At 50.8% G+C, this 14,051-nt stretch overlaps 7 protein-coding genes across 7 annotated transcripts; 4 read left to right on the forward strand and 3 right to left on the reverse strand.

The window, feature by feature from the left end:
- Positions 1 to 78: 78 nt before the first annotated feature.
- BJX68DRAFT_252601 (putative topoisomerase family protein TRF4) lies at positions 79 to 2,248 on the forward strand (the record flags this gene model as incomplete). Its single annotated transcript, XM_071042591.1, has 3 exons — positions 79 to 824; positions 876 to 1,566; positions 1,616 to 2,248. 3 exons carry the CDS (start codon positions 79 to 81, stop codon positions 2,246 to 2,248), a joined length of 2,070 nt encoding a protein of 689 aa, XP_070903676.1.
- On the forward strand, positions 2,192 to 2,567 carry BJX68DRAFT_140779 (uncharacterized protein). Its single transcript, XM_071036467.1, has one exon. It carries the CDS (start codon positions 2,274 to 2,276, stop codon positions 2,481 to 2,483), a length of 210 nt encoding a protein of 69 aa, XP_070903677.1. The 5' UTR covers positions 2,192 to 2,273; the 3' UTR covers positions 2,484 to 2,567.
- An 840-nt stretch (positions 2,568 to 3,407) lies between these two features.
- On the reverse strand, positions 3,408 to 4,645 carry BJX68DRAFT_262255 (import motor complex subunit PAM16; the record flags this gene model as incomplete). Its single annotated transcript, XM_071044390.1, has 2 exons — positions 3,408 to 3,818; positions 4,568 to 4,645. The coding sequence occupies 2 exons, from the start codon at positions 4,643 to 4,645 to the stop codon at positions 3,408 to 3,410; spliced, it is 489 nt and encodes a 162-aa protein (XP_070903678.1).
- A 39-nt stretch (positions 4,646 to 4,684) lies between these two features.
- On the forward strand, positions 4,685 to 6,551 carry BJX68DRAFT_262256 (PEX28-32 family peroxisomal membrane protein; the record flags this gene model as incomplete). Its single annotated transcript, XM_071044391.1, has 2 exons — positions 4,685 to 5,845; positions 5,913 to 6,551. 2 exons carry the CDS (start codon positions 4,685 to 4,687, stop codon positions 6,549 to 6,551), a joined length of 1,800 nt encoding a protein of 599 aa, XP_070903679.1.
- Positions 6,552 to 6,744: 193 nt separating this feature from the next.
- On the reverse strand, positions 6,745 to 8,670 carry BJX68DRAFT_277573 (Zn(II)2Cys6 transcription factor). The gene is made up of 4 exons (XM_071048355.1): positions 8,387 to 8,670; positions 7,542 to 8,328; positions 7,296 to 7,426; positions 6,745 to 7,233 (listed from the first exon to the last, which is right to left on the reverse strand). Exons 1-4 carry the CDS (start codon positions 8,539 to 8,541, stop codon positions 6,750 to 6,752), a joined length of 1,557 nt encoding a protein of 518 aa, XP_070903680.1. The 5' UTR covers positions 8,542 to 8,670; the 3' UTR covers positions 6,745 to 6,749.
- A 484-nt stretch (positions 8,671 to 9,154) lies between these two features.
- Positions 9,155 to 11,728, forward strand: BJX68DRAFT_277577 (amine oxidase). Its single transcript, XM_071048356.1, has 4 exons — positions 9,155 to 9,786; positions 9,842 to 10,421; positions 10,487 to 11,395; positions 11,457 to 11,728. The coding sequence occupies exons 1-4, from the start codon at positions 9,445 to 9,447 to the stop codon at positions 11,648 to 11,650; spliced, it is 2,025 nt and encodes a 674-aa protein (XP_070903681.1). The 5' UTR covers positions 9,155 to 9,444; the 3' UTR covers positions 11,651 to 11,728.
- A 21-nt stretch (positions 11,729 to 11,749) lies between these two features.
- Positions 11,750 to 13,901, reverse strand: BJX68DRAFT_140839 (putative cyclopropane-fatty-acyl-phospholipid synthase). The gene is made up of 4 exons (XM_071036468.1): positions 13,717 to 13,901; positions 13,129 to 13,615; positions 12,328 to 13,079; positions 11,750 to 12,261 (listed from the first exon to the last, which is right to left on the reverse strand). The coding sequence occupies exons 1-4, from the start codon at positions 13,819 to 13,821 to the stop codon at positions 12,055 to 12,057; spliced, it is 1,551 nt and encodes a 516-aa protein (XP_070903682.1). The 5' UTR covers positions 13,822 to 13,901; the 3' UTR covers positions 11,750 to 12,054.
- Positions 13,902 to 14,051: the final 150 nt, after the last annotated feature.

Below are 14,051 nucleotides of genomic sequence, written 5' to 3' on the forward strand. Positions count from 1 at the left end.
TCATGTTCGATGTTCTCATGTCTGCGTCCATGTGCTAAATTCCGTGCTTCGAATTCTATTCACTACATCTATCTCATAATGCCGCCACCGGCTTTCCAGTTTCGGGGAGGCAACCAGCGTTCTTTACATCAGCCCAAAAATGAATTCACCTTTCGATACCCGCGTCCGGGCACGTCAGAGAGGCCACTTCTACGAACACGTAGGGAAATTACTCCGGAGCTACTTACAGGATTCGATGGAGGTGCCGAAAAACCTGCCATGAAGTTTGCGCGATTGGAGAATCTCAGCGACAGCGAGGAAGCAGAGATGGACGTATCATCATCGGATGACGATGAAGAGACACATCCTCGCAAGAAGCGCGCCCCGGAGAACGACACTGCTTCTTCTACGGAATTGGTTGCTGTCGTTGCGCCCACGCCGAAATGGTCCAACCCTGATCCTTACACTGCCCTACCGCCCCCAGATGAGAGCCAGAGCAAAAAGGTGGACGTGGTAAAGTTGATACGAAAGGCGCGTCTTGCTGCTAGCGCAGCGCAGGCCGCGCAGACCGACGCTGTGGTTTCGAATGAGGACTTCATATCCCTAGCTGGCTTGGTGGATGAGAACGAGATCAACAGGGCACCGGAAAATGCACCCGCAGGGCCCAGAGCTGGGAACCGGAAGAGGACTCGTGACGATGAGATGAAGGGCTCGGCTAAATCGATCGGGAAACTGGGAAGCAGGTATCCTCAAGACGGCTCGATTCTTGAAGAATGGAAATCGCGGCATTCCGAGTCAGGGTCTCCCTGGCTTACGCCACAACCCACATTGAGTGTGGGCTCAAGGTACGTTAAATTGCTTGCAAAAACATCATCGCCCATTCTAATACATAGCAGACTTCATAATGAGATTATATCTTTCTATCACTGGGTGAAGCCCGTATCCTACGAGCAGCTTGTGCGAGAAGATCTTGTAGCAAGACTTCAGGCTGCCTTCCAAAACCGCTATTATGGCGTGCAGCTCCGGTCATTCGGCTCCTTTGCTTCAGGGTTATACCTCCCCACGGCGGATATGGACCTTGTTTTGCTCTCGACCAGTTTTATACGCGCTGGCGTCAAAACTTTTGGCGAGAGGAAAGGGCAGATTTATGCCTTTGCTGCTTTTCTCAGGAACCTAAATATAGCTGTACCCGGATCCATCGAAACGATTGCCCATGCCCGTGTTCCCATTCTAAAGTTCGTGGACAAGTTGACTGGGCTCAAAGTGGACTTGTCATTCGACAATGACAGCGGGCTCATTGCCAACAACACATTTCAACAATGGAAATCGGAATACCCTGCAATGCCCGTTATCGTCGCTGTTATCAAACAGTTCTTGCTCCTTCGGGGCCTCAATGAGGTTCCTACTGGCGGGCTGGGGGGATTCTCTATAACTTGCCTTGTGACAAGCCTTCTCCAACATATGCCGTACAGCAACATGACACCAAACTTGGGCACCGTGTTGATGGAGTTTTTCCATTTTTACGGTTATCTCTTTGACTATGAATCAGTTGGAGTTCGTCTGAACCCTCCAGGCTATTTTAACAAGGTTAGTGATCTTTCATTGGAACCCCAACAGTCGCTGACTAGTATATTAGCGAGTCTACAACAAAGATAACAACAAACCTCGCCTTTGCATTGAGGACCCTAACAATCCCGATAATGATATTTCTGGCGGTACCCGTGAGGTGCCATTGATTTTCAAGTCGTTCGCAGAGGCATACCGTTTACTCCAAGAACGCATGGTGTCCATGGCCGACTCCGATTTGGCCGCGGGTGAAAGTATTTTAGGTGCAATCATCGCCGCTAATTTCGAAGAATACAGGGAGTCGCGTTCTCAGTTACGTGATGTATTTGAGAACGACCCCAGATTCAGGCATCATCGTCAGCCCTCCACGCCTCCACCTCCACCATCACAGAGTCCGCCACCCCCGCCGCCTGCCTCGGCAAAGTCTTCACATCCTCTACCCGCGAGGCCACCACTGGGCTCAAAGAAGCCCCAGGAACAAAAGGAGAAATCAAGCAAGAAGGACAGGATCAGCAAAAACCAAAAGAAAAAGCAAGCATCGCAGGATCGCTCCGTTCGTCTGAGGCGGCTCCGTCCTGATATCAAAAAGATACCGGCTTCTATCAGTAACGAAGAAGCAATTGCGTTGGGTGGCTACAGCACACAGTCTGAGATGGACAAAGACTTGCTCATGCGTGAGAAGGGACTATCCGTTGCTAGCTGAGGTTGAAACCTTGGCAAATGCAGGCATGCAACGTGCCGTGATGTCTCTTATTTCCGTTTTCCCCTTCCTGTGTTGTGGTCTCTTCATGTATTCTACGTTGGCATCAGATACCCTTTTGTTGTGGTGTTGGGGGATTTTGCATGATTTCTGGGGACAATTTAACTTGTATTGGTTTAGGGCTACTGCTACTGCCGGTCCTTGCGAAGTCGGCGGGGAAACACTCGTTTCCACCTAACAACGTAAGCAGCTCTTACTCTGTCAAGGCGATGCTGAGTGCCAGGCATTATCAAACTGTTCAAGGTATTTGTTCCCTTGAGGGCGAGGCAATTTGATGCATCTCGTTTATCCGACCAAACGCACATCTCGAGTTTGGGGATCCCTGGCAACGGATGGTGTATTTACTTACCTATTTACAGGTAACCTCTCGATTTCGCTGAATTGAATATGAGCTAGAAAACAAATCCGATTTGGACCAGTCCATTCTGGGACTTCACTTCTCTTCTCCACCTCCTCATCAAGGGACCGCTATATGCGATTGCTTGGAGAGGACTAGTGGGCAGAAAGAAGTCCATGTCCCAGTTCGAAGGAACATACTTGTTGGGATATCATATATACGTGTGTTCATCTGCATTCCGGTCTATCTGCCTATCTCGGGCATTCATAAACAACAATGCAAACCAAAGAATCTGTAAGGAGTTTATTTATGATACATGGGGAGCATGAGAGCGGAGAATAGTATATCACTGGTGAAAGAAAAAGTATATATCAACATTCGCCCATCCTCCATTCCTCAGCTTGACAAGTACCCACACCTTGCCGTCCGCCGTCACCCGCCTCGGCTGCGGGATAATGTACAATGTAAGAAAATGCCGAAGTTGGATATCATGTAGTAAAACAGACGAGAATGGCGGCGTGAGGGTAGCCTGTTGGAGTAATGGAGCTCCGATTCGGGTAGCATTTCGGCCTCACCTCAATGTGCACCATAAAAGCGGGCTTCCCAAAGATCGGAGAACGAAAACACCAAGGAGGTCTAGTTTTTCTCCAATCCGTATGCTCGAATCACCAAAAAAACGCCATGCTATGCCGCGAATAAAAGAACTCCAGAGATGATCGACAATGTGAAAAGAGTTGTCCATCGGTAGAGCGTGATGAAAGTAAATCACCGATCCTTGTAAACCTTTGGCTTCCAGCCTTCACGCAGCTCCTTCTCCTGCGCGGCAGCTCGCTCGGCCTGTCGAGCTTCCATCTCTATCCGCTCACGAGCGCGTAAAATCTTACTCTGCAGGTAGAAGCTACCGCCCTTCTGAGGATCGTTGAGGTCGAACAATTTCTTGAATCGCTCCATTACTTGTTCCAGGTTCGCCTCGCCGTTTTGCGGAGGCTTGACATTGAGGATCTTGCACGCTTCGTCAAGAGTCAGGCCAGAGGAGGCAAAGGAGTTTCCGGAGCCGCTTTTGCCGTTTTTGCCTTGGTATTTGGATGCTGCAGAGGCTTGTTTGTAGGCTTCCGCGAAGGCGCGACCAAAGACTCGTGCGCCGGTGACGACGACTTGCGTAACGATGCGGTGAGCCTGTCAATTCGAGTAAATGGTTAATCATCTACTTAGAAAATTCAAGGGAAGAAGAACTTTGAAAGGTACTCAAGAGGTTTAACATACCATATTGTGCAAGCAAGACTTGACCCAACTAAGGGCAATCTGGGAACGCGAGAGGAATAGGCTTCGAGGATAAATCCAAAGCCTTGGATATCGGAGCAGGAACGCTAGGGCTGAATGGTGAGACTCGGTCGTGTCAAACGCAACGTGGATGGTGATGGAAGCAGACCGGAGGTTGAAGCCGCAGGGAAAAATTCGGAGCACGGGATTGACCGACCGAGCCTACGAGCCTCTGCCAAGACCCGCTGTCTACAAAATGGCCGGCGAGATACCGATGTATTCGACTTGTTTTAGGGTGCAACAGCTTTATTTTTTATCAGGCATCATATACCGAGAGATAACCATAGTATAAACATGCTAGACTGTTTTCAAGCTATAGAATCTCTATATCTTCGACCTGACCACTGCTTCGCTCGGTAATTCGCATCACAGAGCAGATCACATGTCCAGAAAAGCTTCAACTGCACCGCGGGTCTTTCATTGCTCCCTGCTTCTTCCCCCCGCAGTGACCCTCTGCCAACTCCATCGTCGACCTTGTCCGCGGGTTTTCCCTGACCCTTTTTGTTTCCTTTCCTTCTCTCTTTTCCCTTCCGCCGTCCGCGATGACCTTCATGCTTGCATATGACGTCTCTGTTGGATGGCAGCACTCGGTATGTGGTGATTACTGAATACAATGCGCATTCCAGTTCCTTTCGTGCGCGAAACGGCGCTTTGAATAGTGTAGTGGCCCTTAGAATGCTCATGCTGATGACCGAGTAGAAGATATCCCGTGGATAGATTCCATGGCCCCAACAACTTCCCACGACCATGCTGACTCTCAGCCCCCGACGGTCGCTGCCTTCTCGCCCACCACGATATCCGGCTCGTCCTTAACCTCCAGGCAGCGATCGAGCATCATCGTACATCGCAAATCCCCTCTTCTAGTAGCCACACCTCCGCCCGTCACGCGAGCGCTAGCCTATTCGCACCCGTTCATTCTTCCGCTGAACAGGCTTGTTGGTTTGCTGACATGGACTACGGGCGACTCTTACCACAGCTTCCTCCTCGTCGCGGGATTCTGGGCAGTGGTACTATACGGGGATGTAATCGTTCTCTGGGCCGGGCCGCTCTTGGTGGTCGTCGGACTGATTCTCGGGATGTATTGGAGGCGCTACTCTCCTCTATCGACCAGGGCATTCTCAACCGAGAAGCACAACCAATCGGCGGCTTCTGAAAGCTCCGCTCAGCGTCATGAGAGCCTGGATGAGATTGTTGAAGCGATGAGAACGTTCACTACTCGATGCAATATGCTACTCGAGCCGCTCGTGGACTTCACGGACTTTTTATCGACCCAGCGGACGGCCACCTCTGCGACCACGCGGCCTGCCCTTACTACGCTATTCGTCCGCATCCTTTTTGTCACTCCAGTGTGGATTGCCCTAACTCTGCCCCCTCTGTATCTCATTACTACTCGTCGTGTCATCATGGTAGTTGGCACGATCATCCTGACATATCACTCTCGGACAGCGAGAGTTTGCCGGGTAATACTTTGGAGATCTCTCACAATTCGCCGAATATGCGCAGCGATCACAGGATTATCGTTTTCGCTAGACGCAGACAAGTCTCATATCATGCAGAGCCACGGTCACGCCGCCAACGTTGCCACGAGGCGCCGCGGAGATTCATCCGGTGTGCGCTTTACCTTTATCATCTATGAAAATCAGCGTCGCTGGCTAGGTATCGGTTGGACATACTCTTTGTTCCCTTCCGAGCGCGCTGCCTGGACCGACGAGCATCTGAATCCGGTCCCGTCGAAGAATGAATTTGACCTTCCTGAAGTGCAAAGCGGAAACGCGAAATGGCGATGGGTGGAAGGCAACGATTGGCATATTGACGGAGCCGATGACGACACGTCAGACTCAAGGGCGTCTGATGGCGGAGGTTGGATTTACTATGATAACAAGGTTTGTCTTTCAAGGTTACTGTCGTGGTTGTTGAAGCGCTTATCTCTAACTCGTTGATATCTTGCAGTGGAACGACGGTCGCCGCGGCCTGGATGGATGGGACCGGTATACCCGCCGCAGAAAGTGGTGTCGTGATGCCGAACTTGTTGAAATCACCCCCGACGGCACCTCCATAGAGACACCATCTGCGCTCACACAGGCGCTAGCGAAGGAAATCGAGGCAAACAAGAACAAAAAGGAGCCCGGCAACCCCGACGCCTCCACGCCCGATGCTGATTCCGTGAGTCTCGCCCCGTCCACATCCTCCAAAACGCGGCGGCGACGATGGTTCGGGGGAACGAGGAGTGTAAGCGACAGGAACGACAGCAACACCTCCTCTGCACCACCGATCTCTAGCAATAATGATTCCGAAGACCTTGGGAAAATAACGTCTGCCACTAGTTATAGTAGCTCCTCCATCAGAAATCCGTCTAGGCCCGTGAGCATCCAGCGGTCGAGGAGACTGTCGGGGCTCTCCGGCGGCGGCGCTAGTCACGGTAGTCCGCATGGCAGTACAGCTCATAGCGATAGTCTGAGCATGCGAGAGAAAGAACTTTCGGACGCCCAGGATCGTCTGGATCGTTGGGGCTCGAGGGCAGCTGGGGGCACAGAAAGGGCGGAGAGGGAGCTAGGGCTGGGAGATGAAGTGAACATGGGATTGAGTTAGTCTTATACCCTTGGCCTGAGAATGGTGTCTTTTGTTATTCTTTCTCCCGTCATGTTGCTAAACGTGGCTTTGTTATTATTGATATCGTTATTCTTGAGGTGTCCCCTCGTAGTGCTGCTAATTGACCGGGTTGTAAGTACATCTAGCCAGCCTGAGGTAAAAAAAAAAAAAAAAAAAAAAAAAAAAAAAACTGGGTATCTACGCAAGAATCAAATCCCACCCTAGCCCCTCCAACACATCCATCCAATGTGTCTTTCCATCAGACCGCCATAGAACCCCCAACAGCTCCTTCGCCCTCTTAACATTCCCAATCCCGAAATTAACTTCAACCGTAATCAGCGACTGCAAAACCAAGTCCCTATCCGTCTGGGAAGTCGCCTCGCATCCTGCTATAAAGAGCGGGAAAGTGAGCGCTGAGTATTCGCAATTGTTATCAATGGGGTTGTCCTTGATTCTTTGGAGGAGTTTCTGAATAGCAGCAGGTTTCGAGCGGGATATATCAAGTGTTTTGCCCGGTTGCAATGATGATGGCAACCGTTCTATGGCAGAATAGAGGTAGATGTAAGCCGCATCGCGGAAGGAGTCTGCCACCATTCGGAGGCGGGCGATGGCAGATTTGGTTATGCCCTTTGGGATGATGTAGGTGGTTTTGGTGGAGGTCCAGGTGCGGAGCAAGGTATCTCTGTGATAGATGTTAGGGTCTGCCTTCTTTTGAAATTGTGCCGCGGGCTTGCAGGGACGTACATTGTTTTTATTTCGGATTTTAGTGCTAACGGGTCGGTGGCTAGGAGGGCAAGGTCTGCTATTCGCGCGCATATCTTGATGAGCTCCTCGGTATAACCAATGTAGATATCGAGTTTTCGGGTGCCCGAATGCTCAAGGAGGGAGACGGGCAGTTTGATTGTCCGTTGGTTGGTGATTTTGGCGACATTGTTAATATAGATCAATCTGCGCGTGTTAGCTGCGATCTCCAATATCGGAAGAAGGCACCGACAGTCCTTGGACAAAATCCGCCGTGTCATCGTCGAGATGACCGAATCCTCCTCGAGAAAGGACTAAAGAGTCGAGAGCTTCTAGGTGCACTGCCCATTGCTTCACGCTGCCTCGTGTGATTTCATACTTGCACAGCAGAGCGACAGCGAGGATAGCATCATCCTGTACCGAGGGGCCCTTTGCAAGGGCCGTCCGAAGTCCGCGCATTGTGTCGATGTAATAGTTGGCTCCCTCCTGCTCTGCAGACCAGCTGTCGTGGGCACGGTTAGCGAAATGAGTGGCGGAGAGGGCGCATAGCGCGTTCATGAGAAGTGGCGAGGATAGCGCTCGGGGAATGAGCAACAATCGCAGGGGATTCTCGTCAGTCTCTAGGTTTGCCAGCAGCCTTGAACCGTATTCCAGATGGTACTGGAGGTAGTGCGTATTGGAGTTGGAGAGATGGCTTATCAGTCTGGAAGGGCTGGGAGGTGCTATCACGAGGTGGTTGCTCTGGTTCGGTTCTTGACCGCAGTCAATTGGCTCCCTGGGACTATCTTGGTCTGAGGGTGGAGATGCCGGTGTGATAGGTGTCTGCTCTGCAGCGGGAGATCCAGCAGAGAAGCAACCTGGCGACGTCTGTCCTGGTGATTCAGTAGAGCTAAAGGACGGTGTGGAAGATCGACTTGGTCTGCGCTTCTTGGCTGGTTTTGTCTGCTTGAAGACGCAAGCCGTTGGGCTGAAAGGTGTTGCCCACATTGAGCCATAGCCTTCGCAAGCGAGGCCCAGCCTCATGCAGCTTTGACAGCTATTCGAAAGTCAGCCGGCCATCCTAGATGCAGGTGTCACCACAACGGATGTGATACCTGGGTTTAGCCTCATCGCAGCGCTTTCTTCGCCTCTTACAGGTCAAACAACCAGATCGCGTCCATTTAGCGCCCTCTCGCCTGCATCGTTTTTTTGCTGGTGGTTGATCATCACTTTGCTGAGGGATATTGGCGGTTCTATCGGCGCCAGTCATTATTGCGCGGGACGCTGGTACCAATCTATATAGTTCGGAAGTGAGCCAATACGCCAACGGAGGGCAAGCGTATAAGGTATCAGTATATGGACCGACGTCTCCCCACAAAGATCAATTTTGAAGGACAGGTCACCGCATCTCATTTTTCTTTTGAAATATCTTTTGCAGCATCGATCAAGGATGAGGGGACGACAGACGTGCTAATCCTGTTTAGGAAAGAGTTACGCTCATCTACCAAAGAGCATGTAGCCTTCCGAGTCTCTGACAGGCTTCAGCTACGTTCCATTGAAGATGTGCTAGATCTAAAGACATAATTCGAACATCTCAACCATTCAATCTTGTAAGGCGAGTCAGCCACCAATATCAAACTGTGCTTAGTGTTCGACTTTCGGTGCTTCGATAACGGACTGCCTTTGAAGCTATCTCCAGTATGCAGCGATAACACCTTGATGAATAACAGAAACGTCCATGCTTGCCCCAGTCCCGTGCGAGTCCCCGAGAAATAAGCGCTTCAAGCCTCGTGCAGCCATGTCTTCGTGTCATGCCTCGTCTTTTGCCGCCATCGCACCGTTTACACGCGACCCACCTGGGGAACCCAGCTAGCCGTGACCTTCCCGAACAGGCAGGTCCATCCTGGAGTGACCCGTACGGGCCTGACAGCGATCGATCTTTATCTCACTCTATATCGCCTGCGATTCCCATAGGTGCTACTAGTATCATGTCTACCAAAGATGACAATATTTAAGTCATCCCCTTTCCACGATTGAAGCACTTGGAACTCAATCTACATTCACACCTCCGATACCCTCTAGTTTGGTATGCAAAGACTAGTTCTTTTGTACCTGATCTAAACAGGATATACATACTCCTACGACAAACACCTCCATTATATACTTAGCAACCATGTCCATCACCTCACAAGGATCTTCGTTGGCCAGGTCCATCAACCCTCACCCGTTTGATCCTTTGACGCCTCAAGAGATTCGTCTGGGATTCCGCATTCTGCAGTCGGCTTTTCCTGGTGTACAAATCCGAATCAACCGAATAGACCTCCAGGAGCCTATCAAAAAAGATGTCATTCCTTATATCGAAGCAGAGCGGCTAAGGAAACCCCTGCCGCCGAAGCCTGCCCGCCTACTATACGCCTACTTTCATCGTTTGGATACTGGTGCATGTTGCAAAGCTTTGCTTAACGTTGATAATGCATCGGTTGTATATGCAAAGGAGCTACCGGCTGGCGTTCAGGTACCCCATCCGACTACCCTTATGCTCAAATGATTGAGCTGACAAAAATCTCTAGATTCCGATGGATGTTGATGAGATCACCGAAATTGAGAAGCTCTGCGATGAGCATCCGGCTGTGCGAGCAGAAATTGAGAAACTGAAGCTCCCACCAGGTGTCCGGGTGTGCAATGACCCTTGGATGTACGGGACTGATAACCCTAATGAAACACGACGGCTCTTTCAGTGTTTTATGTACATCGTGGTCGTGGATCACCCTGAAAACAACCACTACTCCGCCCCATGCAAGTTCTCTCCCGTCTTTGACGGCCATACGCGTGAGCTAGTTCGCATGGACTACCTCCCTGGCGGTGCGGACAATCAAACAGTGGAAACGCAGCCCTGGAAGCCTGTTGATACCATTCAATATGCTCATGACCTTCTGAAGGAGCCTCTTCGCACTGATCTTAAGCCCTACATTGTCCAACAACCGGAAGGAGCCTCTTTCTCGGTGGAAGGTAATCGGGTTTATTGGCAGAAGTGGCGATTTAGGGTCGGGTTCAACAACCGTGATGGCCTGGTCCTATATAACCTTACTTACGACAATCGAAACGTTTTGTATCGGCTTTCGGTATCCGAGATGACTGTTCCATACGGAGGTGAGTTCGTGCCAGAATTACATATTATCCGGATATACAACGGAAGGCTGACGAGGTTGCTGTAGATCCCCGAGCTCCCTACCATCGAAAGCAAGCCTTTGATGTTGGAGATGTTGGTTTTGGTCTGAATGCTAACCAGCTTTCATTGGGTTGTGACTGTTTAGGGCACATCAAGTATTTTGACGGCTACAGATCAGATTCCAAGGGCCAACCAGTCCTTCTGAAGAATATTATTTGCATGCATGAACAGGATAATGGACTCCAACACAAGCACACAAACTACCGGTCTGGGGCCGCTACTGTTGTCCGCAATCGTCAGCTCGTCCTCCAGATGATCTGTACTGTGGCAAACTACGAATACATCTTTGCATATATCCTCGACCAGGCAGCGAATATCGAACTGGAAATTCGTGCTACCGGAATCTTGTCAACAGTCCCCTTCGACAACCAAAATGGTGAAACCGTTAGATGGGGAACCAATGTGGGCCCTGGTGTCATGGCTCCCTTCCATCAACACATGTTCTCGCTGAGAATCGACCCTGCGATTGATGGCTTCAACAACACCATCTACTATCAGGATAGTGTACCGCTCCCAGAGGATGAAAACAACCCTTACTTCGTTGGATACACTACAGAGGAGACAGTCATCGACAAATCCGGGACTGCTGACACTGATGTTAGCCGCCACCGCGTGTTCAAGATTCGCAATGACAACATTGTGAACCCAATCACTTACAAGCCCGTGGCATACAAGCTCCAAGTTGCCCCAAGCCAGATGCTGATCATGCCCAAGAAGGCATTGGGATACCGACGGGCCGAATTTGCTTCGAAACCAATCTGGGTAACCAAGTACCAAGACGACGAGCTTTATGCAGCAGGGGAGTTCACAAACCAGAGCAAGCGCGCACAGGGCGTGGAGACATGGGTTCAGCGAAAGGACTCGACAGAGAACGAAGATGTGGTTTTGTGGCATAGTAAGTTGACTCTTTTCTCGTATCTAGTGGATAAAGCTTCACGGTCTAACTTGTCTTCCAGCATTTGGTCTCACCCATAACCCCCGCATTGAGGATTTCCCTGTCATGCCCATGGAGCGTATTAGCGTCATGCTCAAACCCGATGGCTTCTTCACCAAAAATCCAGCTCTGGACGTACCGCGGTCGAGTCAGAACTTCAACAAGTCTACTCTGCACCCAGAATCATGCTGCGACTCGGTGAAAAGCAAGATATAAAGGGGCGGAAGTAGTCCTATCTTTGACGCCCTGGATACTAGATATCTCCTCAACTTAGCATATTTTCTGAAGGCATTAGAAGTTACCTTAAGAGTCCTGGATACCCTTGTTCCTTCCGAAACAGGGAAAGTAGTATATAGACCTGGAATCATCGTACAAGAAGATAAAGAAAACATTCAGCGGGAGAGGAGAAATCCCTCTATTTGAGACGCCTATTCATCTTCCGTGTCACCACCAAATCATATCATGATACACCCCCTGTGCTTCCCTCATCCTGACTTTTCACCCGCCCCTATCTCTCAGCAGGCCATATATACTGATCCATATTGCCTTTTATCATCATACCCATCCACAGTTGAATGCCAAATCTTCGGAAAATCCAGGCAAGCCCTTGATTTTCTCTTCTAAGCCTTAGTAATGTGAGCGCTTGGAACAGAGCCGTTGCCAACATTCGCGGCAGCGGCTTCTCGGGCGCCGGTGAGACCGTACTGGCTGTTGATGCCCTCGACACGATGGGTCGAGTTGATGTTTTTGACAAGGGTGATCTGCCAGCAGGTAGCACCACCCTGGCGGGAGGTGATGGTGGAATAGGCGAGGAAGTATTCCCAGATCTGGAATTGAAATCAAGTCAGCCACTAGAACCACTTTGACCTGAACGAGGAGAGAGAGAAGCTTACCCTAAACCATCTCTTGCCGTACTTCGCCTCGACTTTCTCTTGGTTACCCATCCAGTTTCGGTACCAGCGCCAGAGAGTGGCAGAGTAGTGAACGCCAATGGTGTCGATGCCCTTGATTTCGAATCCAGCGGCCTCGAGCCTGTCGACGACGAATCCGAGGGGGGTGCTCGCATCCGCACCAGGGAAGATGTACTTGTTCATGAAAAGACCCCAGATGAGATCCTCATATTGCCATGACTTGCGGAGGCCAGCAATCTGCAGGAAGAAGACACCGTCGTCGTCTAGCATGTCGTACACCTGAGACAAGAACGAGCTAAAGTGGCGTACACCAACGTGTTCCGCCATCTCGAGACAAGTGATCTTCTTGTAGCCACCGGAGATACGAGGAGCATCGCGGTAGTCGAGACACAAGATGCGGCTCTGAGAATCATCAATACCAGAGTTGCGAAGGCCCTTGTTACCCCAAGCGGTCTGGTTCCGGCCGAGTGTAATACCGGTGACTTGAGCACCGTAGTGAACCGAGGCGTACTTAGCAAGAGTTCCCCAACCGCAACCGAGATCGAGGACGGTGTCACCCTGTTTGAGACCAATCTTTTCACAGACCACAGCAAGCTTGTTGTCCTGGAGCTGCTCCAGGGTCTCCTCCTTGTTTACATCGCTAATGATGCCCGAGGTATAGATCATGCGGGGGCCTAGGAACCAAGCATAAAAGTCATCGCCGCGGTCGTAGTGGTCACGGACCTGCTCCTCGTCTACCAGGGATTAGACAGTACAAAAGCTAATGGGGCAAGAGCAAATTACCCTGAGAACGAGAGTGAACCAGCATCTCGGGAATAAAGCCAAAGAGGAAATGCTTGTAGAGTCCCATCGTGAAGCGGAAGTTGGCCCAATCGTGCCTGAATTCCAGGGCTTCCAAAGCGTCGGTCTTGAAGTCTACCTCACCATTGAAGTACTTTTCGTAGAAGACTTCCATGGGAATCTTGCTCTTTCCGCGGTAGGTAGCACGGTCATGTTCGCTGTGGAAGTGCAGATAATGCTCGACGGGGCGACCAGCGTACTTGGCCTTCTCGTTCTTGCGGGGAGAGATGGAGGAAGCCACGGACCAGAATGCCATCAAAATCGGGACGGTAGTGAAGATTGCGAAGAAAATGGTTGTATAGAAACCACCGCCGATTTGGCGAGCAAGGTACCATGGGATTAGAAGCAGCAGGGAGAAGAGCAAGGTGTTGGAGAAGCTGTCGCTGCCAGCAGCATCTGCTGGGACGGGAGCATTTTTGATGGCCGGGTACTATAATACGTTGAGGAAGACGTCAGTGTCTGATGAACATGTACACGGGCCTTCGAAAACAGTGCATTTTATAACCATTCTGAGCAATGATTGCAACTCACCGATGTTGTCCGCACGCCGCAGTCCTCCGCAGGGGTTATGTGGGACGCAGCAGGCGTTTCGATGAACTCGAAGTCCTCTGGGGACTCAGGGTGAATGTTTGCCATTGGGAGCGAGACAAACCGACCAAGGCGGGAGAGGGGGAAGGGAAGGGGGGTTGACAGGAAGAGGTAACGGGAAGATTGACGGAGGAGGAAGATGGCCTGGCCCTCTGGACCTCTGGATACAGAAATTACGTGTGGGCACCGATCATCCCAGGATCAACACACTACGTCTGATCACAAGCTTCCTGGCGGCAATTGACTCTGCTACCCTTCTGGCCGTTTGACGAAGTTAC

This window comes from Aspergillus pseudodeflectus, assembly GCF_044049435.1.
Source record: "Aspergillus pseudodeflectus strain CBS 756.74 chromosome Unknown BJX68scaffold_4, whole genome shotgun sequence".
Taxonomy (NCBI): Eukaryota; Fungi; Ascomycota; class Eurotiomycetes; order Eurotiales; family Aspergillaceae; genus Aspergillus; species Aspergillus pseudodeflectus.